General features: G+C 47.7%; 1 protein-coding gene across 1 annotated transcript in view; it reads left to right on the top strand.

The window, feature by feature from the left end:
* LOC146172517 (uncharacterized) overlaps positions 1 to 22,706 on the top strand; it is a 78,717-nt gene that overhangs the window by 26,527 nt on the left and 29,484 nt on the right. The window contains exons 7-10 of the mRNA XM_084585782.1: positions 3,632 to 3,704; positions 9,227 to 9,346; positions 10,020 to 10,136; positions 12,012 to 12,092. Coding sequence (XP_084441908.1) covers positions 3,632 to 3,704; positions 9,227 to 9,346; positions 10,020 to 10,136; positions 12,012 to 12,092 — 391 coding nt within the window. The remainder of the gene's footprint in view (positions 1 to 3,631; positions 3,705 to 9,226; positions 9,347 to 10,019; positions 10,137 to 12,011; positions 12,093 to 22,706) is intronic.

Genomic DNA, 22,706 nt, shown 5'->3' with positions numbered 1-22,706 from the left:
TGTGAACTGAGCGTTGATTACTTAGAAGCTCTTGTGAAGCATATCAACGAAGCGAAATTGTGCGCCGGGCTTCCAACTCAGGGCTGATGCGAAGAGATGAGACATAATAAGAACTGCAGAGAAATTCTACAAGCAAGATGATCAAACAAAATTAAAACATCTTTAAAATAACTGAGCATGCGGCGTAGAAAACGCAGCGAGCTGTGGCAGCTGATAGAAAAAAAAAAGATAACGAATGAATGAAGCCTTGCTTTGATTGAAGGGATGACTGTCGGCCGCTGTTTTGGTAATTAGAGAGTTAGGAGGGATGGGTGTGCTGTTTCTCGCTTCGTCACGGTTCTTCAAGCTGTTTCTCGTTGTTAAAAGATGAGCATCTAAAAGCTCAGAAAAGGATCTAGATCGGCATCTACAAGCTAGGCCGTCCAGACTTGCAATGGCTGGTACGTCCAGCTCCTGCCTGGACTGAGGTATATGATGTGTCTACCGGCTTCGTAACTACATTTATTTTTGTTAGGCTGGCAAGCACGAAAGCGTATAAGCTTCTGAATGAGCTAAAGATATGCTACCAACCAAGCATATGAGCTCTTTAATGCATGCATTGAAGTGCATTCGCTGCAAATATGTTTTTTGCTGTTGAAGCAATACAAAATGACATGCGAAAAAAAAAATGGTCAGGGGAAGATAGGAACGTCAACGCTCATTTCCACTAGGCATGAAGAATGATTATGCTGCCCACTAAAATATTTCCCAAAAGAAGTATAATGTTTTCCTCTAAATTGCTTGTATTGCAATGTTTGTATCTGTTGATGAAATAAAGTTCAGGTTGTTTGCTGGATTTCATTAGCGTTCTACGTTAGTGTTGACAATATTGCATTTTTGCTCTTTTTTTTTTTGTTGCGCTAATAAATACCTTAGGTTCAAGCAGTTAACTTCTAACGCCCTTTCCGGCGCTGTAGATACCTTTAATGTCGTGTTTTAAAACTGCAGTCCAGTGCTAGTTTGAAATTACAGTAACTTTCCCTACAAGCAGTAAAAGTACGTCGTTTTTTTCTGTATGTGTGTGTGTAAAGGGGGAGGGGAATCTTTCAAGGGCGCGACTTGATTGCTCGCAATTTAAGTTTTTTGAATAGACTCATGCGCTTAATTGTTCAGTAATTTCCTTTCGTAGTGCACACGCCCATTCTCACCGATTCCTAATTTAGTAAACTCATTAAATATCTATTCACATCTGACGTTGTTTTAGACGACAATCTTACATTGCTATATGCGTGCCGATCCGAAGCTATGTTCCATATCATACTTCGAAAGTGAGACATTAAGAAAAGCGCTTCTGATTAGGCGACGACGGAGGCCGTTTTTTCGTAATCTGTGTTCGCTATATCGCTTGACGTGAGTAACCAGACTTCATGCACTGCATGAACAGGCTGCCCAGGCTAGCATGTTTCTGCATGTAATGTAGGCAACCTGCGCAGCGCAGTAGTAAACGTGACACCCACTGCGTTACCTTCTAAGGTTAGAGTGCTTCTATGCACTGAAAATTTGACTGTTTTGTCTGCATGACAGGATCTATGCCCTGAAAGAACTTATTACAAAACACAGGTCAGGGAGTAAAGCAAGGAATAGTGCTTGTGAGCAAGCCGATGGCGCTCACACTTGTTTCACAGCATTAGCAAACAAATTTCGCATAACACAAGCGCGTTCTCTAAGTTAATGCGTCGCTTCGAAGCCAAAGCTGTCGTAATGTAGTTATAATTAATCTGCAGCCATGTACAGTGCAACGGCAGCATGCAAAAGCTACGTGTGTGCTGGCCGCTCCATGCTTTCGCGCCGCGTGTACCAGACGACGCGGCCGGCAAGGAGTAATAAGCAATAGTTGACTGCAACAACGCTAGTTCTCGCGACGGCCACCTGGGACACATTCCTCCGCTGGGCGGTATGGGGAGCTGGGTTTAAGTCTCCTCGATTTGGTTACACTTTCTACACTCGTTCAGAAAAGTTCCGTGCAAGTGTAGCGCCAGTTCTCGCGGTGTAAGTGCAGATAAACACTAGAGCCCTCCGTATAGCGGCCAAATCGAGTGCGCAAGTGCAGGAGAGTGCAAGCCTTCATCGGCCCTTCTTCCGCGCTTGTGACGCTTGATCAGGATTGACGCTTGCATGCCTGTTTGTGCTTGGCGGTGCGTGGTGTGACATGCTAGTAGCATTGTTTTTCTTCTTGTGAACGCTGTGCGCTGTGGAAAATGGAGCATTTGGTGGCAGCAGCAACAGAGCTCATTGGCTCAGGCAGTGATGATGAATTTTACACCACGCTTTTGGTTGCCTTATGCAAAGTGGCACGGGTCGAGCGTCCTCTAGTGAATGGCTACTTTGAACTTGTAACAACAAAATACTTCACCTTTGAATTCTATAAACTATTCAGACTTTCGCGTGAAATACTTGAGGACTTATGCACGCAGTTTCGTCTGTTACCGTCCTATCCGTAAAGTGTTTCAGGTCGTCCTCAAATCACAGCAAAGAAACGTTGCCTAATTACTTAGTGCTACCTTGGGGCTCAAACAAGTATGTATTCAGTTACCGATAGATTCGATGTGTCCGAGTCATCGGTTGTGCTGTGCACTCAAAGGGTGCTAAACTTTCTGCAGTCAATCAGCGAAAAGGTGATATACTGGCCATTTTACATAACTCGCCGTAAAATGGCCTTCCTTTCAGAAAGCAGTGCGAAAGGCCCCGCAACACCGTTCGATGCATCAATGGCTGTCACGCCGAAATACTGAAACCTGAAAATTCAACTGGATTATAGATCAATGGGAAGCAATTTTCCTCGATAACACTACAATCTGTTTGTGACAACCAAAACAAGTTTCTGGATGTATTTGTTGGATTTCCCGGTTCAGCACGCGATGCTCAGGTCTTGCGGGACAGCACAGTTTTTGAAGAAGCTGCAGGCGAATGCGAAGACTCTTACATACTCGGAGATTCTGCGTATCCATTGTTGCCTTGGCTTTTAATGCCATACAAAGACAATGGCTGAAGTTTTGCTGTGTGGAAGAAGAGATTCAACAAATTTCACAACCAGCAGAGAGTTACCATTGAAAACACCTTTGTGCTTCTGAAGCAATGCTTCAGTAGACTGTAAAAGACAATCATTCAGCGTTGCCATATGGTTATGGGAGCGTGTGTGCTTCATAACGTGCAATTCTGTGCGGTCGATCAAAACCAGCATGGCCACAGAAACGTCTACTACAAGCTCACAGATACGCTTGCACGAAGTGAACTCGCCGGGAGGCTAGTGCAGAAGTGTAGAGAACTCGTGTAGCGCGCTGGACAAATCGAGTGCCCAAGTGCAGGTGGCGCTGGCTACACTAACAAATCGAGGGCGCGAGTGTAGCACTGCCTGAACTAGCGTAGCCAAATCGAGAAGACCTCAGTAGCGTTGCTCTGTACGCACAACTCGTGAGGTAAGAAAGGATTTCGCCTTAAAAGAGAAAAAAGACGCCGACGAGTGACCTCTCAGAGCCGTTCACTGTAACTTGGAGCAAGCTCACGAGGGAAAACTTCATTGAATTCGTTTATTGATATGTGTGTGAAACACGTATTCGCACTTAGATATGTTTTCATCTCTCTATTGGCGCAGCATACCGGCGCACTAGAATCCAGCATTCTGTCCTGCGGCACCAGCTCCAACAGATCATCGCCTGGAAGAAAGAGTAAGCGAGAAAAATGGAAATGCCTTCTCACTGGGCTGTTGCAAACCGGTTCCGCTGCCACTACCACCAACGTTCTTAGATATAGACAGTTGGAAAACTGCGCGGTACGAAGTGGGCCAAAACGATCGCCGGTCCGGCGTGAGTTGATCGGATGGATGGCTGGATGGATGGAATATAGGAGCGTCCCCTTTGAAGCGGGGGGGGGGGGGGGGGTAGCAGTTGCTATCATGCTCATTTTCCCCCTTATACCTTAATTATTGTTTTAGATTGGTTAACTATACCATCATTCTATTTATTGAATTTCTGTTTTTACATTCATTATGTCACTTTTCTGCTTTTAAGCCACCAGTCTTCCAATCGTATTTCTGCTAGCTTCCACCGCCGGTGTTTTCACCCTGCCGCTGGTATCTCTAAACCCCAGAGCTTCAGGAAGAGTGACGGCGCCTGCATCGACTTCCAGATGGATACCATTACATTCGAGAATATGGACAATTGTTTCACTGGAGTTACCACATAACGCACATGCGTCATCTTCATTGTTAAATTTCTCTTTGTAGCTGTGTGTTCTAAGGCACCGTGATCTAGCTTCAAAAAGTAGGGCAAAGTCTCTTGAGTTATCAAAGAAAGCTTCCTTCCTGATTTGCCTTTTCCACTCTCGGTATAGTTCCACAATCTGTTTCTTTTCCATCGAATTTATCCAATTTTTACCTTCTGTGTTTTTCACCTGTTGCCTAACGCTCTTTATTTCTTCATCCTTGTGACCAGCATACTTACTGGTTAGTTTCCTAGTTCTTTCCCTTCATTGTGAGTCAACACTTTTTAGGTATAACTATTTAAATACTTTAGCGGCCCATATGTTACTGTCCAGTTTCCTCAGGCGTTTCTCATATAATATTTTACTCTGAGTTTCCCGTACTTCAAAAGATCCCCAGCCCATATCTCCCTGTCCCGCCTCATTGTACGCTGTTCTCTATCTCATGAATGAAAGTTCGAACTTGCGACCAGCACTCTCGCAAAGCGACCGCAGCGCTCCTCTCCCCTGCCGCGGTAGATGGGTGAGGCCATTGAGCTAATATGCAGGATGAAATTTTAAAATACTACTAGCCCTCTTTTTTTCAGCACTGTAACAGAAAATGAAATTGCGTTTGCGTTTTTTAACCACTTCTTTATACGCATGAAACGCCACCGGATTTGCAGACGTATCTCAAGTAGGCAAGTAGCAGACACGCTAGCCGCGTCTGCAACCTCCTTGCTTCAGACGCGTTAATAGACGTGGTGGCTGCTTTCATATGCGTACAAAATTGTTTTTAAATCGCAAACGCAATTTTATTTTCTATTGCATTGCTGAAAGAAAAGAGTTAGCAGTATTTTAAAAATTTCTCTGTGTATTAGCTCAGTGGCCTCACCCATTTATCGCAGCAGGAGAGAGGGGCGCCGAGGTCGCTTTACGATCAACCATGGAGGAAGGAAAGAACTTGCAATCAATTCAAGCCGGACTGGCCAGTACTAGCGTTTGTTTGGACCCATTTCGCAGCGCGGCGCGCCAGCACAGTTTCCGAGCTGACGTCAGGCGCACACAACAGCCCAGCGAGCAAAATGGTGACGCCCAGGGGGCCCTCGTTGCAAAGACGAGGTGTATGCTGTTCTCCATGTCATAAATGAAAGTTCGAACTTGAGACCAGCCTTAGTGCTGCCAGTCAGTGAAAACTTTGAGGCGTGTTTTGGCAGCCATGTAGTAAAAGGTTGGTCATGGAGCGCTCAACTTCTATTTCAGCGCTCACAGACTGTAAAAGAATAGCCCGCAGAATACGGCAGCTGCGATAGTGTTTACCGTGCTCATACTAACCTAGCGAGGTGAGGTCGTTAATTCGATTTAACGGATACCCTCCTTTGGAGCAATCTTCGCCTTTGTCAACTTTCAGGGAAATGGTGTCAGGTCGACTCTTACCAGGTTTACCTTTTCTAAGGTCCTGTTATCATATACACTTTATGTGCCTCATTTTCTTTCTTGTGTTTCGTTGCCAATTTTATATCCCTAAGAAACTCACTTTGTGCGGCCCTCCGTGACAGTTTATTTTGCATTTGTGAGCACGACGAAAAAGAACACAACAGAACGTACCAAGGCGAATAAAATGCAAAGCCCCACTTGAGAGACACGCGGTGGCGACATTTCAAACAACAGCGGAAAGAGCGCTGCGACGCCGCTCTTTTGCCGACATATTATGTCCAGTTGGTGGCCCCTTGGGCGCTATGTTTTTATTCTGAAATTGTATCGGTGAGCAACAATGAATATATCGCCGTCAAAACAGTAAACATCGTTACATTGCTGGGACGCTAGCGCAGGCCAGGAATGATCGACCAAGAGCCGTGAATCCCTAACAAAGACTAAACTATATTTCTTTGGTTAACCGCCAAGCGCCTACCTCCTCCCTTTCTCGCGGGGAAAGGAGAACCAACACGCAACCGACAGTCGATGGCTTTCGCCGCCTGTGCAGCTCCGGTCACGAGCGGCGCTCGAATGTAGGTGACTACATCTTGCTCTTTTCATTCTTTGGCATTCAGACATGGTAAGCTTAGTACATTAGAGCACAAGTCGCACTGATTTCGGAACTCTTTTATTGAAATGCTGCCTGCAGGGGGACAAACCAAGCGTTTGTCATGACTGCAGCCGAGGAAGGGTTTTTTAGCCACTTCAGAATGAGACATCGACGATGTGTTGTTCCTTCCAGTGTCCCGGCGCCTGTCCAAGTTTGTCCTGAAACCTAGCGCTTATGCACATCTCAAAAAATAGAGTCGGTGATTGAGTCCAGGCCCCTTGCCTTCATGAGGTACTGCAGAGTCTATGTCGGGGAATGAGTACAGAAAACCTTTTGTGATGGTTAACCTTCGGACATGAAAGATTGGCAGATGCCAATATCGGTTTTCGCAGTCTAAGAAGCAGACGTTCCCGTATTATTATCGCTTTAGCATCCTGTTTTTCCAATTTCCTGTCTCGTCTTCGCGGTCATGCGCTCATTTTATGCAACACCACAACTATATTTATTCAGGAGTGCAGTCTAGGAGAACCTCGTCCAAACGGTAAACTATGATGGAGAACCCACGTCCGATGCCTCACGAGTAAACGCTGCGTGCGAATTTGAAAGCTTTCGAGCTTTAACTAATGTCAAAGCTAAAAATCGTGATGAGATGGCGGTCCGTTAAACACAGAATGACATGTAATCATCATCATCATCATCAGCCTGACTATACCCTCTCCAGGGTGGGTATAGTTCCTTCCTTTGGAATCCAGTTTGTTACCCTATGCGACCATTGGTTATCCTCTCTTCGCACTACATGTCCCGGCCATGCCCATTTCTTCTTCTTAATTTCCACTAGAATGTATGTAACTTGAGTTATTTCTCTGACCCACTCTACATGATTTCTATCTTTTAATGTTACCCCTACCATTTTTCGCTCCATAGCCCTCTGAGTTGTCCTCAACTTAAGTGGAACTCTCTTGGTTTGCCTCCACGTTTCAGCCCCATAGGTGAGTACAGGTAAGATGCAACTGTTGTATACTTTTCTCTTGAGCGATACCGGTAAGCTCCTACTGATAACCTGCGAGTGCTTGCCAAATGTGCTCCATCCCATTCTTATTCTTCTTGTTATTTCCTTTTCATGGTCCGGAACTGCGGTTAAGTAGTAGACATATTCGCCTACTACTTCTATTGCTTCCCTACCTAACGTAAACTGCTGTTCCTTCCCGAGGCTGTTGAACTTCACATTAGTCTTCTGGATATTGATTTTCAAGCCTACCTTTCTACTTTTCCTTTCTAGGTCATCAATCATTATTTGCAGTTCATCCCCCGAGTTACTTAGCAAGCCAATGTCATCAGCAAATCGCAGATTACTGAGGTGTTCTCCATCTACCCTCATCCCTAACTGCTTCCATTGCAAGTCTTTGAATACTTCCTGAAATTCACAGCTTGATTGGAGTTAGTATTAGAGGACATGTAGTAAAGAGAATCAATGAATATTTCGGAGTTTTGAGCTTCTTTTTTGGATCAGGAATCTCCATTGTGTAGAAATGTATGAGCTCTTTCGTTTGACTGAAGATGCAACGCTGCTTCTAAATTGAGTTGACGGGATAATAAAAATCCTGCTAAGATCCCATGAACATTAAAGCAGCATGTTTACTGGCCTCGTTGGCTCCCTGATACATTTATAAGGTGGCACCGGGAACGCTTTTCGCCAACAGTTTCTGAAAACCTGCGTTCGCAGTGCACTGACGATGAGGTCGACCCGCTCAGTTCCGACCATGGTGCAAGATTTCACCATAGTTGCAACAGTACAAGACGCGGCTTTTGCATGCATTGAAATAATGTACTTTAACATCCTGTGCAAAGAAAAGAGCTAACATAGAAAACAATTCGTCAAGAAGGGGTTTGCGAATGCTGAAATGTTCAAATACAGATCGATATTGAGAAAAAAAAAATTACTTGGAATATCGAATCGAATGCCGTATATGTCAGGTAGAAGAGTTTGAAGGCGAACAAGAAGAGAAACGTGGGCTTAGGCGCGAAATATTAACACATTACAAAATAATGAAGACTCTGGATCGCAGGACGGTTTCCATACCGTATAATTGTATGCGACGGTGAATATAGCTTTGTTTGTGTGTATTATTTTTGGCTCATTCGCTGGCAGATTCCGCTTCACGTCAATGCGTTTTTACGTACGTCTGACATGACGCTTCAGACGTCTGAGCGTGGCACTTGCAGCGACGTCATTAATGACGTTACCGCATGCTGACCAATCAGAGTAGTGCGATGTAGGCGTACTCCGTTTGCTTAAAACTCGGTTGTGGGGCAGTAGTTCAAAGCGGCTAATCAGCCATCTTGTTTTCGTCAAGTGCAGAAAGACCATTCACGCAATTTCGCATGACGCCCAAGCCCAGTGGAAACCGATGACATAAGGTGCGCAGTGTGATAGGCGTACGCGATGGACGAAGAGGGAAACGAATTGAAGGGGCGCTGGATTCTGTTTTGTTTCCCTGACAAAACTTGCTCTTAGCATAATTTTATCTAGGTATTGTGCTTTTTCTACGGTCGCGAAGTCGAAAGCTGCCGGTTATTCGAAAACTCTCCAGAATCCGTTTCCAGAATCGAATATGAATTGCGAATATAGATATATCCAGTTCGCACTGGAAACATTTGCACACCGCTATAAGACAATTCAATTATCTAGACGAGTTTTTGTTTATTTTCTTTTATTCTATAAACACGTATGGATTTGATTTCGCATGTTCGTGGAAATCAATAAAAGACTCCGCTGTCAGAGCGTCTATACATTTCAGCTCCACGACCATCTTCTATCGCCTAGCCGAAGACCAGCACGCCAACATACCATACGCACACCTCGCCTGTCTTTTAGCACGCTTGCTCATCCGTAGTACTTTTCAGCAGCCTAATTTAATGAGACATGGCACCGAGCAGCATCACATCACATTCACCGCACTAATTCAGTCGTGCCTTCCTGTGCAGTCGCTACCAGATGATCCACTACCAGCTGTTGGTGGGCGTAGTGGTGGCGTCGTCCCTGTCGAGCATGCTATCCCGCGCGCACACCAGCGTACAGAGGAGCATTATTAAGTACCTGGAGAGGTAAGGCACAACAAGAGAAACTTTTCGCACAACCGCGCCTCATCGAATGTTCATTTGTGCACCATTAATATATATATATATATATATATATATATATATATATATATATATATATATATATGCCGACGGTCTACGAGTCCAAGGCACACGTTGGGAATATTACTTTCTTTTATGTTTTTGTTGTTGGTATTGACAACGAGTAGTATTATGATGATTCGAGAAATAAAGAATATAAATGCAAGGCGGAAGTAGGAATAATGCGCCGATGGTGGGAGTCGAACCTACGACCTCCGAATGTCTCGTCCAGTGCTCTTCCAACTGAGCTACATCGACGGCTGTCCAATCTTCCGCTTGCTTGGGTATTTATGTTGGCCTGGGAGCGTTCATATATATTTATTATAGGGCCCTGCGATTCTGTGCTTCCAGTCTCGCGTTGCCGTTCGGAGACGCGGAAGACCAAGAATTCGTCAGGCGCTATATAGCAAAGTTCACGTGACACTGCAGCGAGACCTGCATTGGAGTTGCGATTATTGTTTGATATAAACATTCGCGGAGCTTTCTCCATGGGAGCACGGAGCCTTCCTCTTCGTATATGTTGCAAAACGCGCTGGTGCAAACGCGACAGACTGCTTATGAACTGTCATTGGCTGACACCTCTTCCTCCTCCGTGCAGCAAATACCAGCAGCCCATCATGACCGCTGCCATTTGGTGGATCGTGCTTTTGCCCGCCGAAATCTCTGGCATGTTCGCCTTTTGGACGCGCATGAAGTTCTCCTTCCTCAGAAACTTGTAAGGCTTCTTGTGTTTTGAGGGCATTATAGTTTTGTACCCTACGCGTTAAGCTGTTTTCGCACGGAATTGAACAGCCGCTTTCAGCGCGCACCGGTCCAGCATTAAATGCACCTAAAATAAATATACATATATACCAGTCGTCCCAGCTAAAGGTAATCGTAATCATGGCTTTAAAAAGGAAGAAATGTCCTATCCCCAGCAAAACCAACTTCCTGGTCTGGGATATTTTTTCGTGCCCGAAAGCTAGTTACTTTGTAGTGATTATTAACTAACTTTTTAAAATTCTTACCTTAAAAACGAAAGTTGATTTAGAAGCTGTGGATCGGCTTGAAAAGCACCTGAAAAGCGAAAAAAAAAAAATATTGCGCAATAGGCCATGCGACATTTAAAAGCCATCAGTTGGTTTCACGAGGGTACCCATAGATGGGACACTTGGTATATATAAACTCAAATTTCTATGTGAACTATATGATGTCGACTTATTTGTGAACTGAATCGTATTTATTCTATTTAATATTTCCAAGAGCAGCAAAAACTGTGACAACGTCCAAGATAATACAGATGGCAGGGCGACTATACTAATGTCAATTGCGAAGCATTACTGTGCTCAAGATCTAAATCGGTAATAAAGCAGGATTTAATCTTGGTAGGAAAGAAATTTTCAGGTGACCAGGAGAATATTGTAAATATTGTTGTCGTGAGCCAATGCCATGCCACCCAAATATAAATTTTGAGAAACCAGCTATTGCAATCAACAATAGTCGAATATAGCTAAATCATGCAGGCACGTTCGTAAGACTTAGTTTAAGCGGGCCTTCGTATATGTGGCGGGTGGCACTCCACATATTGCGCTAGATCACAACTGTAGCATAGCCTCCACGTTAATGGTAGGTGCGAGCCGACACCGAAATGAAAACCGAAGTGTTTAATTCGCAACTGGAACTACAGAAGGAAACCAAGCGAACTGGCCTACTGTAATGGTGCACTTGGAGTAGCGTTATTAAGTGCTCGTCTGTGTTCGTTATACTCTGATCCTCATCTTTTCTGCCGCGCCTTCGTTCACTCAGCATGCATTACCAACCGGCCCAAGCCTTACGTTTGTGTCGTGCAATTTTCGGTGTTTATTTTCGAAAAAATTCGCCGGATGTTTTTCGGCGTCAATACATTTTTTTTAATCGGTATTTTTACCTATAGCTGCGGGCTGGAAGCTGTAAAACGCGGCGATTATCGGTGGCAAGAAAAAAATCTCAGACCACAGAAAATTATACAAGCAAAAAGGTAAACTGGCAAGTTCCCCTACTTAGTAAACTCAGAAATGTCGCCAACTGACTTCAAAATGGCTCCCATCCGAGGCCAGGCTGGAAGTGGAGGAGACGGGCCTTTTGTGCCTGTGATGTGATGTCCTACACCACAGAAAGTTTATTATTTTCTGCTCGACAGATTCCCGACAATTGTCCATTGCTATACCAACGAAGGTGGTAGCGGGTGCAATTTGGCGGCCAAGTGTCACCACCCGGACTGCTTTTTGAGTGCCTGTTTGCCCGTCTCTGCACTCTGAAGGGAAGGAAATGAAACATTTTTTTTTCAAGAACGCATCCTAGGGTCCTGTAGGATAGCATGACGTACCAAAAGCCAGCAATATCTCGGTTTTAACCGACTCTAATGTTATGTTGTTGTTTTTTATTGGCGAATGTTTACCTGGTTTTTCGATTAAAACCGTAAAGTACGTGACTACTAACGTGTCATCCTTGCTTTTATTTACTGTTCGGTTCCATGTCATGTTGGCATTAAAATAACGCAGCACACGTTGTTTCACTGATTGATGTTATTGTAAACATTTACTGCGATCAGTTTCTTACTGGAATGTTTCAGTGACGCACCCGAGAACCCCGAGTCCCACGTTGCCATTCAGCTGCTGATCCAAAAGATCCGCGAAGACATCGGACTCTTCGGGTACCCATGTAAACTGTTGTGCACTTTTACTAAGCAAGAACGACTGCCTGATCGCATACTTATCGCCTATTGCACTCGATATAAATATAAGTAGTGTTAAGGCCCCATCTCCTTATTACGAGTTTCAATAATGTTTCAGAATATCTCGTCCGACGCGTAGAGCGAACTAAACTGGGAATATGATGCTGAATTTAATTGATGCAGCGCCATGTATAACGTCTTAATGGAAGGTGCTCAAACTTTTGGAGAAAAATGAGGTTACGAGGGAGGGATGTAGCGAAATGTCCTTTAAACTAATTGGTTCATGCTGTGAAAAAGGTGAAGCAGTATTGGTGGCTCTCACACATTAAACAGCAGTAAGCAGAATGTCGATAACTGTGTTTATCGGAAGATTTATTAGCTGGATTTTCAACCTATAGGCATTCCACGCTGGGAGCAAAGCGTGGGAATATTGATATGTTCGCAGAGCCCACCTGTTGTAATATCCTGCACGGGCCCTTATTCGTCACAGCCGAGGGACGCCGATGGTGCGATCCTAGTGTGAGCAATGGGACCGTATTCTGTGTTTTACGCACTGTGTTTCAAGGGAAGCGATGAGCAGCCGTTTAAAATTAAGCTTCCGTATGGGCAGTGGCTGGGTACGTTTATACGATTTTTTTTAACCGCTCGATCTATAACTTTCAACCTAACACTTTTCGCTTACTTTCAGCGGTCGGAGACTTCATTAATTGCATAATATTGTTAGGCACCGCTGAAGAAAAAAAAGCAAGTGTGAGAAAGAAAAAGAAGCTCATGAATTCTTTCAGGCTTGGGCTTTTTGACGCAGTTGACAGCGTCAGTCTTCTGTGGGTAGGGCTTAACACCCGCTTTCTCAACCAGATGCCCAAGCACAATAATCTAGTGTTCCCCGAAGCGGCACTTCTTAGAGTTCAGCACGAGCCCGGCTTTCTCTATGGAGTTAAGGACAACAGCTAAACGGCTGTTATGCTCAACGCAGGTCCTCCCGAACGTCACTACGTCATCTAGGTAACACATGTAAATTTGCCACTTCAGTCCACGCAAAAGGGTGTCTATAGATCTTTCAAAGGTAGCCGGAGCGCTGCATAGGCCGAAAGGTATCGCCTTAAATTCATATAACCCATCTGGAGTCATGAACGCAGTCTTCTCTTTGTCTTTCGGATTCATGGGGATCTGCCAGTATCTGGACCGTAAATCAACCGAGGAAAAGTAGGAAACTGAATGGAGGCAGTCAATGGCATCAACACGCGGGAGCGGGTAAACATCCTTCTTTGTAACAGTGTTCTGGCGGCGATAGTCGACACAAAATCGCCATGTGCCATCTTTATTTTTCACGAGAATCACAGGGGCGGCCCAAAAAGCCCCGCCGGGGTGGCGCAGTGGTCACGGCGCTCGACTACTGCTACCAAGGACGCGGTGGAGGCGAAAAGCAAGGCGCCCGTGTGGTGTGCGATGTCAGTGCACGTTAAAGAACCCCAGGTGGTCGAAATTTACTGAGTCCTCCATTACGCCGTCTCATTGCCTGAGTCGCTTTGGGACGTTAAACCCCACAAACCAAACCAAGCCAAAATATTGCTGAATAATTCCTTGTTGCATCATATTGTTACGGGGTAGTTCAGCTTGTAGCAGAGGGCGGACATGGAAGACAAGGCTTTCAAACCGACGTTTTCTGCAGGCACCAGCCGACGCTGTTGAACGTCGTCTTCTCTCAAACTCACGAGAGTCTTCTTCTTTCCTTATGCGTATGCACCGCCTAATGTGACACTACCCCGCCGGCTGAAAAGCACCGTCCCGGTGCGTACTAGCGTCCAAACCAGGGTCCATGTAGTACGGCTTTAGGCGTGCAACATGGACCGTCTCGGTGCGTGGTGTAGAGGCATGGCGGGCGGGATGCAAGGGCGCAATTTCGTATGTCACTGGTGTCACTTGTCGTAAAATACGGTAGGGTCCTGTATAACGGGGCAAAAGTTTTTCTGAGAGCCCAGCGCGGCGAGCTGGGGTCCAAAGCAGCACGAGAGAGCCGCAAGAATACTCGGTGTTGCGATGACAGGAATCATAGCGACGTTTCTGGGAGTGCTGAGAGGCTGCGAGTCGGTTGCGAGCAACAACTCGGGCAGCATCAGCTCAGGCTATGGCGTCACGAGCATATGAGCTGGCAGTGGTGACAGACGGGAGCAGGCTGCAAAAGGAAGCAGAGGTTCACGGCCGTATAGAAGATAGAAGGGGGAGTAGCAGGTAGTGTCGTGACGCGACGAATTGTAAGCGAATGTCACAAATGGCAGTGTTATGTTCCAGTCACGGTGGTCATCAGAAACGTACGTAGACAACATGTCAGTCGATGTCCGGTTAAGGCGTTCGGTAAGCCCGTTCGTCTGTTGATGGTAGGCAGTCGTGAAAGAATGACGAACGTTGCACAGCCGTAGGATCTCGTCGACTATACGAGCCAGAAAGCAACGGCCACGGTCGGTGAGCAGTTGACGGGGAGCTCCATGGACGAGTATGACGTCGTTGAGGAGGAAGGCAACGACATCAGTTGCACAACTGGTTGTTATTGCTCGTGTGACCGCGTAGCGTGTGGTGTAATCAGTGGCCACCGCAATCCATTTGTTCCCCGATGCGGACAGTGGAAAAGGCCCTAGAAGATCCAGACCCACTCGAGAAAATGGGTCTATGGGGATGTCAATTGGCTGCAGATGTCCAGCTGGTAAAACTGATGGCTTTTTCCGGCGTTGACAGCGGTCACAAGCAGCTACGTAGCGTCGGACTGTGCGATATAGGCCTGGCCAAAAGAACCGACGGCGCACACTGTCGTATGTGCGAGAGACGCCTAGATGACCCGCTGTAGGAACGTCGTGAAGCTGTTGAAGGACGGCTGAGCGTAGGTGCTGAAGGACTACTAGTAGAAGGTCGGGGCCGTCAGGTCGCATATTGTGTCGGTATAAGGTGCCGTCGTGGAGCACAAACAAATGAAGGGAAAGGTCATGGCGATCGGCGCTGAGGCGATTGAAAATTTCGCGAAGCTGAGGGTCCTGGCGTTGCTCACGGCGAATGTTGGAAAAATCAGAAATAGAGAGCACGCAAGCGTCATTGTCACATTCAGGCTGACTTGGCGGGTCGACTGCATGACGGGACAGGCAATCGGCGTCTCGATGCAACTGGCTAGACTTATAAACTACTGAAAAATTGTACTCCTGAAGGCGCGAGGCCCAACGTCCAAGGCGGCCAGTAGGGTATTTGAGTGTAGAAAGCCAACACAGTGCGTGGTGGCCAGTGACTTCTGTGAATGGCCGCCCATACAAGTAAGGGCGGAACTTTGTAATGGCCCAAACTAGGGCTAAGCACTCACGTTCACTGATGGAATAATTTTGTTCGGCCGCAGAGAGGAGTCGGCTGGCATAGACGATGACGCGAGGTAAACCGAGGTGACGTTGTGCGAGAACGGCACCAATTCCATGACCACTTGCGTCGGTGCGTACTTCTGTGGGCGCTGACGGATTGAAGTGAGCCAACACTGGCGGACCAGTGAGGTGGGCAATAAGAGCGACGAAGGCGGCTGATTGTTCATGGCCCCAGGTAAAGGAGACCTCTTTTTTCAGAAGCTGCGTGAGCGGACGGGCTATTTCTGCGAAGTTTGGTACAAATCGCCGGAAATATGAGCAAAGTCCGAGGAAGCTACGCACGTCGCTGCTAGATTTCGGTATAGGGAAATCCCTTACAGCGCGAATTTTATCGGGGTCCGGCTGGATGCCATGGGTGTTGAATAAATGTCCTAGGACCTTGAGTTCCCGACGACCAAAGGTACACTTCTTGGAGTTCAACTGAAGGCCAACTCGTCGGAAGGCGCCAATAATAGCCGAAACACGATGGAGGTGGCCTTCAAAGGTTGATGAAAATACGATGACGTCATCGACGTAGCACAGACATGTGGTCCATTTGAGCCCGCGTAATAGGGAGTCCATCATACGCTCGAATGTCGCAGGGGCATTACATAAGCCGAAAGGCATCACCTTGAATTAGTAGAGGCCATCCGGGGTGACAAAAGCCGTCTTTTCACGATCTCTTTCGTCAACAGAGATCTGCCAATATCCAGAACGGAGATCGATGGAGGAGAAGTAGCTGGAACCATGCAGGCAGTCGAGAGCGTCATCGATCCTTGGAAGAGGGTACACGTCTTTCTTTGTTATCTTGTTTAGATGTCGATAATCAACGCAAAACCTCCAGCTGTTGTCTTTCTTTTTGACGAGTACTACCGGAGACACCCAGGGGCTGCTCGACTGCTCAATAATGTTGCTTGCCAACATTTTCTCTACTTCTTCCTGAATGATCCTGCGTTCGCAAAGAGCAACTCTGTAAGGCCGTCGATGAATAGGTCGGGCATCTCCAGTATCAATACGACGGACGTTTGGACCAGGGATCCGTGACCGAAATCAAAAATGTCGCTGTATGACCGCAAAGGGCCGGCAAGGGCGCTGGCATATTCGGGACGCAGGTCAGAGGCAACCATGGCTGACATGCGGTCCTCCGGACTATGTGATGGGACAGGTTGTGCAGGTACGTCGGCGTGACGGTCGGACAGCACTGCAGAAATAGTAAAGCTGGACAAAGGCGACAGCTCGGCAAGGAAAATGCCCTCCGGGAGAACTTGCGAAGACATGCTGAAGTTGAGTACAGGAATGTAGGTGAGGCTATTCTCGACCTTACAATGTTATGAGGTAGGACGATGCTGCGCTGTAGAGTGACGTCGGTGATGGGGTTGACAACGTAGTCGCCGTCAGGAAGGGAGGGAAAAGGTGACATGGGCACGTATACTGCCGCCTCGGGAGGTAGGCGAGTAAATGTACTGGAGCGGAGGCGAGGCTGGGAATGGTCAGCACTGGGGTCGTGAACACAATAGAGCAGGGCTAGGCGCAGAAGTCCGGAGGAACAGTCAATGAGAGCGGAATGGGTTGTTAAAACGTCTAGGCCTAAAATCACGTCTTGAGGACAAGTAGTAAGGACGGCGAAGAGCAGAGGGACGTGGTGGCCGGCAATGCTAACGCGTGCAGTGCACATTGCGATGATGGCAGCAGTGTTTCCATCAGCAACACGAACTGTAGAGGTGTTAGCGGGCGTAAGAACTTTTTTGAGGCGCTGGCGGAACGACGAACTAAGAACTGAAATATGGGCTCCAGTGTCAATGAGAGCGGGTACAGGAACTCGATCTACGAGGACATTGATCAGGTTGCGGCGTGGTGCGATGGTCTAAACACAGTTGGCTGTCCGGGTTGGTAAAGCAGCGTCACGTCCAGGCTCTGCATTGCCTAGTTTCCCGAGTAGGTGCATTGGTACGTTGTGGACAACCTGCGGCAACGAGCAGGTGATCGGGAATGGTGGGCTTGAGGCGATGGAGAACGGCTAGGACGACGGTCTTGCTCTATGTTCTCAGTACGAAGATGTGCTGGGGTGACAGAAACGCGTCGTGGTGCATAATAGTTACGGCGGACAGGGCTGTAATAGGGTTGAGAGGGGGGAGCCGGACTGCTGCGGCAATAGCGGGACGTATGGCCAGCTCGACAGCAGACGAAGCAAATAGGCCTATCGTCAGATGTGCGCCACTCCGCAGGATTGCGGGTAGGGTAGCGCGGTGTGTAGGGCGGGGTTGTGGCAGCAGCAGCAACCACTGGGATTGGCTGTGGTGCAGGGGGTGGTGGGGTAGGATTTGAAACGAGGCCCACATTAGCGAATTCTTGGCGGACAACAGCCTGTGTCATAGCTATTGTTGCCTGTGCAGGAGGTGACGTATGTGTAACAGGAGTCAAGGCCTCGATTTCCCTGCGGACGATTGTAGTGAGGTTATTCTGACTTGAAGGCTGCTGTAACGTGGGCAAGTCGTCACATGAGGATGTAGCCGCCGTGTTGGAAAGGCGCTGAAACCGATGGACGATGCGGCGCTGCTTCGCCTGTTCGAAACGGCGACAGACTTGCAGGACTGAGTCCACCGTAGAGCAGTCTTTGCATAGAAGTATATTGAATGCGTCATCAGTGATACCCTTAAGTATATGGCCCACTTTATCATCTTCGGTCATGGAGGTATTCACCTTTCGACACAGTGCGAGAACGTCCTGTATGTAGGCCAAGTATGACTCGGTTGTTACGGGGTAGTTCAGCTTGTAGCAGAGGGCGGACACGGAAGACAAGGCTTTCAAACCGACGTTTTCTGCAGGCACCAGCCGACGCTGTTGAACGTCGTCTTCTCTCAAACTCACGAGAGTCTTGTTCTTCTTTCCTTATGCGCATGCACCGCCTAATGTGACAATATCACGGACCTGTTCGTCAATTATCTTACGTTCTGAAGGTGAGACACGGTATGGCGTCCTTATAATCGGGTGTGCAGGCCCAGTGTCGATCATGTGATGAGTGCGGGAAGGTGGAACCGGTGGTTGCTGAACACTTCCACATGTTTCAAAATAATTTTCATCACTGCCCGGTGGTCGTTGGCGGGTAGTGATTTGCTTATCATTGCCAGGAATTGGGAATCGGTCATGACGGGACGTCTAGTTGGACGAGCAACGCCGTCACTGAACGCGGCAATTGGCACAGAAAGGTGTTTTTCAGAGTGGGTGAGCTTTAAACCACGCTGCAATACGGCAGTTTCTTTGGAATGATTGACAGTCTAAAGCGGCCCTCGTTCACTTGAACAACGCTGCGTGGCACCAGCACACTCTTTTTCGTGGCGGCAAGGGAAGAGTGTTCCACCAGAGCATCGAAGGCATTAGAAACCACGCCCGAGGACACAAATGGGATGAAGATGGGGACATCGCCGGAAAAATAGTATCTTCAAGGACAGAAAATGCTTGGCGAGCCCACGGCGATCCTTCTATAAGGGCCGATCCAAAGATAAGGCTTATTGATATCCCACCACTGTTGAAGTCGACCATTGTGCCACACTGTCGTAAAAAGTCAACATCTAGAATAATGTGCGAAGGGCGAGGGAGCACTTTAAATTCAGTTCTACACATGTGGTCAGCAATCGCTACATTTACATAACAAATGCCAAGCTGAACCAACAAGACTTCCCCTACGCCGCGAAATATGACAGTTCTATCGCAGTCAAATATAATTTTAAGGCCAATGCGATTCCTAAAATCTTAACTCATCACGAACACTGCAGCATCAGTATCCATTAAGGCCATAACACAATCACCGTCCTCTAAAACTTCCAGGCAGTTTAGCCTAACGACTGCTGAAGGAATTGGCAGTATCGATGCCCTGGCGACCGCAAATCCATCAGCCACACACGCTAGTTTACCGGTGGCGGCGAGATGGTGGCGGCCGACTGAGGTGCGGTCGCCAGGTCATCGCTGTTGCCAATTCCTCTACCTGTCGTTATACTCAAGAACCGCCTGGAAGTGTTAGTGGATGGTGATGGCGTTATTATTGCCTAGTGGGTACTGGTGCTGCAGTGTCCGTGATGGTCGGCCCAGCACCTGCCGTTTAAGGGTGACTACAAATTAGCCTAGTGCGTTAACGGAAAGATGGCTGCGGAAATAGCGTGTGCGGTCGATGGAGGTGCGGTCGTCAGGTCATCGATGTTGCCAATTCATCTACCTGTCGTCAGCCTTAATTAGTTGATGGTGTTTGCGGTAATATTGTTACGTGGAAACTCGATGCATTTCCAGTATATTTACAGCACAGCTTGAACTGGCATAGCAGCGATCAGCAACACGGAACCAGCCCCACTTCGTCGCCATCACATTGTTCTTCCGCGAGGCATAAGGACACACTTCGTCATCGTCATCGCGTAACATGACCCTCTGGCGGTGTAAGCTTCGTCCTGGCGCTAAACTGGCAAAGAAGGCATGAATTCGTATGGCTTCAGGCGCGAAACATGGATAATGTCAGTGGTGGGGTGAGAGGAGGAGGACGTGGGCACAAGAGGGGCAAGTTCAAAAGTCACATCAGTGACTTGGCGCACCACCCGATAAGGGCCACTGTAGAGGGACAAAAGTTTCTCTGAGAGACCTATGCGGCGTTCAGGATACCACAAAAAAGCAAGTACCCCGGGGTAATAGGTTACGTGGTGATGTCGCCTATTTTAGGCTGACTTCTGAGAAGTCTGAGAGGCGAGGAGCCGTCTACGGGCTATTTGGCGCGCTTCGTGGCTTGCGCAATGGCGTCACGTGCGTAGGTAGTTATGGGGCGGCCAGCAGGCGGAACCAGCGTGTCCAAAGGTAAAGCGGGGTGCCTGCCAAAGAGCAGGAAGAAGGGTGAATAACTTGTCGTGTCGTGCTTGGAAGAATTTTAAGCAAAGGTCACATATCGAAACGCGAAGTTCCAGTCGCGGTTATCAGGTAATACATACATAGATAACATGTCCGTAAATGTGCGGTTGAAGCGCTCCGTAAGGCCGTTGATTTGGCGATGGTACGCGATCGCGAGCTTTTGCTTCGTAAGACATGAACGCAGGATGTCTTCCACAACTCGGGACAAAACTTAGTGACCGTGGACGGTGATTAATTGACGATGAGCGCAGTGATAGGGAATGACGCTGTGTAGAAGAAAGTCAGCCACATCTGTAGCGCAGCTCGTAGGTAAAGCTCGAGTGATGGCATAGCGTGTTGCATAATCGGTTGCCACTGCGATACATTTGTGACCCGACCGTGACGTCGGGAAGGGGCCAAGAAGGTCGAGCCCAACATGATAAAATGGTTCCAATGGCACGTCAATAAGTTGGAGAAGGCCCGCTGGTGACAGCGATAGTTTTTCCCTCCGCTGACACGTGTCGCAGGCTGCGACGTAGCGCCGGATGCTGCGGTATATTCCCGGCCAAAAAAACGACGCTGTACCCGGTCGTAAGTGCGAGACACACCGAGATGGTCAGCTGTGGGCAGGTCATGGAGTTCTTCAATAACAGAGCAGTGGAGCTTTTTGGGAATCACCAACAGGAGGGGAGAATCGTCATTATGAAAGTTACGGCGGTAGAGGATACCATCCTCTACATCAAAATCTGCAGAGAATAATCTGTTCTTCCAGATGCCAGGCCTTCAATGATGGTTCTTAAAGATGGGTCGTTGCGCTGCTCGCCTGCTATGTTGGCGAGATTGGAGAGGGCGAAGACACAGGGAATCGCCTCTGCGTCTTCGAGATCAAAGGGCTCTAAAGGATAGCGAGACAGACGGCATCTTGATGAAGGCGCCCCGACTTGTAAACGATGTTGCAGGAGTATTCTTGAAGGCGCAAAGACCAGTGACCAAGACTGCTGGAGGGATCTCTCAGAGATGACAACCAACAAAGCGCGTGGTGGTCAGTGACAACTGAGAAAGAATGGCCGAATAAGTAAGGTCGGAATTTAGCGACAGCCCATACAAGGGCCAGACACTCGCGCTCAGCAATCAAATAATTGTGTTCCGCGTTGGAGAGAAGGCGGCGATCATATACAATGACGCGGTCATTGCCATGTTGGAGTTGAGCCAGCACTGAACCGATCCCATATCCGCAGGCGTCTGTTCCAACTTCAGTGGAAGCTGAGGGATCGAAGTGAGCCAAGACGGGGGGAGACGTCAGTAAGCTTATAAGCGTTGAAAACGCACCTTGCTCATCAGGGCCCCACGTGAAACCGGTGTCTTTCTTAAGTAGGTCGGTGAGAGGACGAGCGATACGGCCAAAATCTTTGATAAAGCGGCGAAAGTAAGAGCAGTGGCCGACAGAGCTGCGCACATCCTTTGAAGACTGGGGACGCGGAAAGTCTTTGACGGCTTGAATTTTAGCCGGATCAGGTCATACTCTGGAGGCGTCAACCATGTCTCCAAGAACTGTGAGTTGGCTGCGACCAAATTGGCATTTCGATGAATTGAGCTGGAGGCCGGCTGTGCGGAACACATTGAGCATACTGGTAGGGCGTTCAAAGTGCGAAGTAAAACTCGGCGAGAAAACGGCGACGTCGACGAGGTAGCACAGGCAGGTTGTCCATTTAAATCCGCGAAGGGAGTCCACCATTCGTTCAGAGGTCGCCGGTGCATTGCAGAGACCAAACGGCATGACTTTAAAGTGTTACAAGCCGTCTGGTGTGACAAATGCTGTTTTTTCACTGTCCTGCTCCTCAACAGCGATCTGCCAATACCCGGACCGTAAATCGATGGAAGAAATGTATTTAGCTCTATGGAGGCAATCTAGGGCATCATCGATTCTGGGAAGAGGGTACATTTCTTTTTTAGTGATACTGTTAAGATGGCAATAATGGACGCAAGAACACCAGCTGCCGCCTTTCTTTTTAACCAGAACGACTGAGGACGCCCACGGGCTCGTCGAGGGTTCGTGATGTCTTGAGCGAGCATCGTGTCAACCTCCTTTTGGAATACCTGGCGTTCAATACTAGATACGCGATAAGGACGGCGATGAATAGGAGCAGCGTCTCCGGTGTGTATGCGATGTTTCACAAGAGCAGCTCCAGACAATGGGCGCTGATCAAAATAAAAAATGTATCTGAAAGATGCCAGCAGACGACAGAGTGCATAAATTTGAGTTTGGCGCTCTTTGGCCTGAGTCGCCCTTGCGCCATTAAAATCCATCATCATCATCACAGAGTGCATAAGCTTGTGGAGGAGAAAGCTCCGGAGG

The sequence above is a fragment of the Amblyomma maculatum genome, unplaced genomic scaffold (assembly GCF_055883805.1).
Source record: "Amblyomma maculatum isolate TAMU_Amacu unplaced genomic scaffold, ASM5588380v1 scaffold_13, whole genome shotgun sequence".
NCBI classification, from domain to species: domain Eukaryota; kingdom Metazoa; phylum Arthropoda; class Arachnida; order Ixodida; family Ixodidae; genus Amblyomma; species Amblyomma maculatum.
The sequence above is the reverse complement of the archived record's forward strand: the minus strand, read 5'-3'. Positions and strand labels throughout refer to the sequence as shown.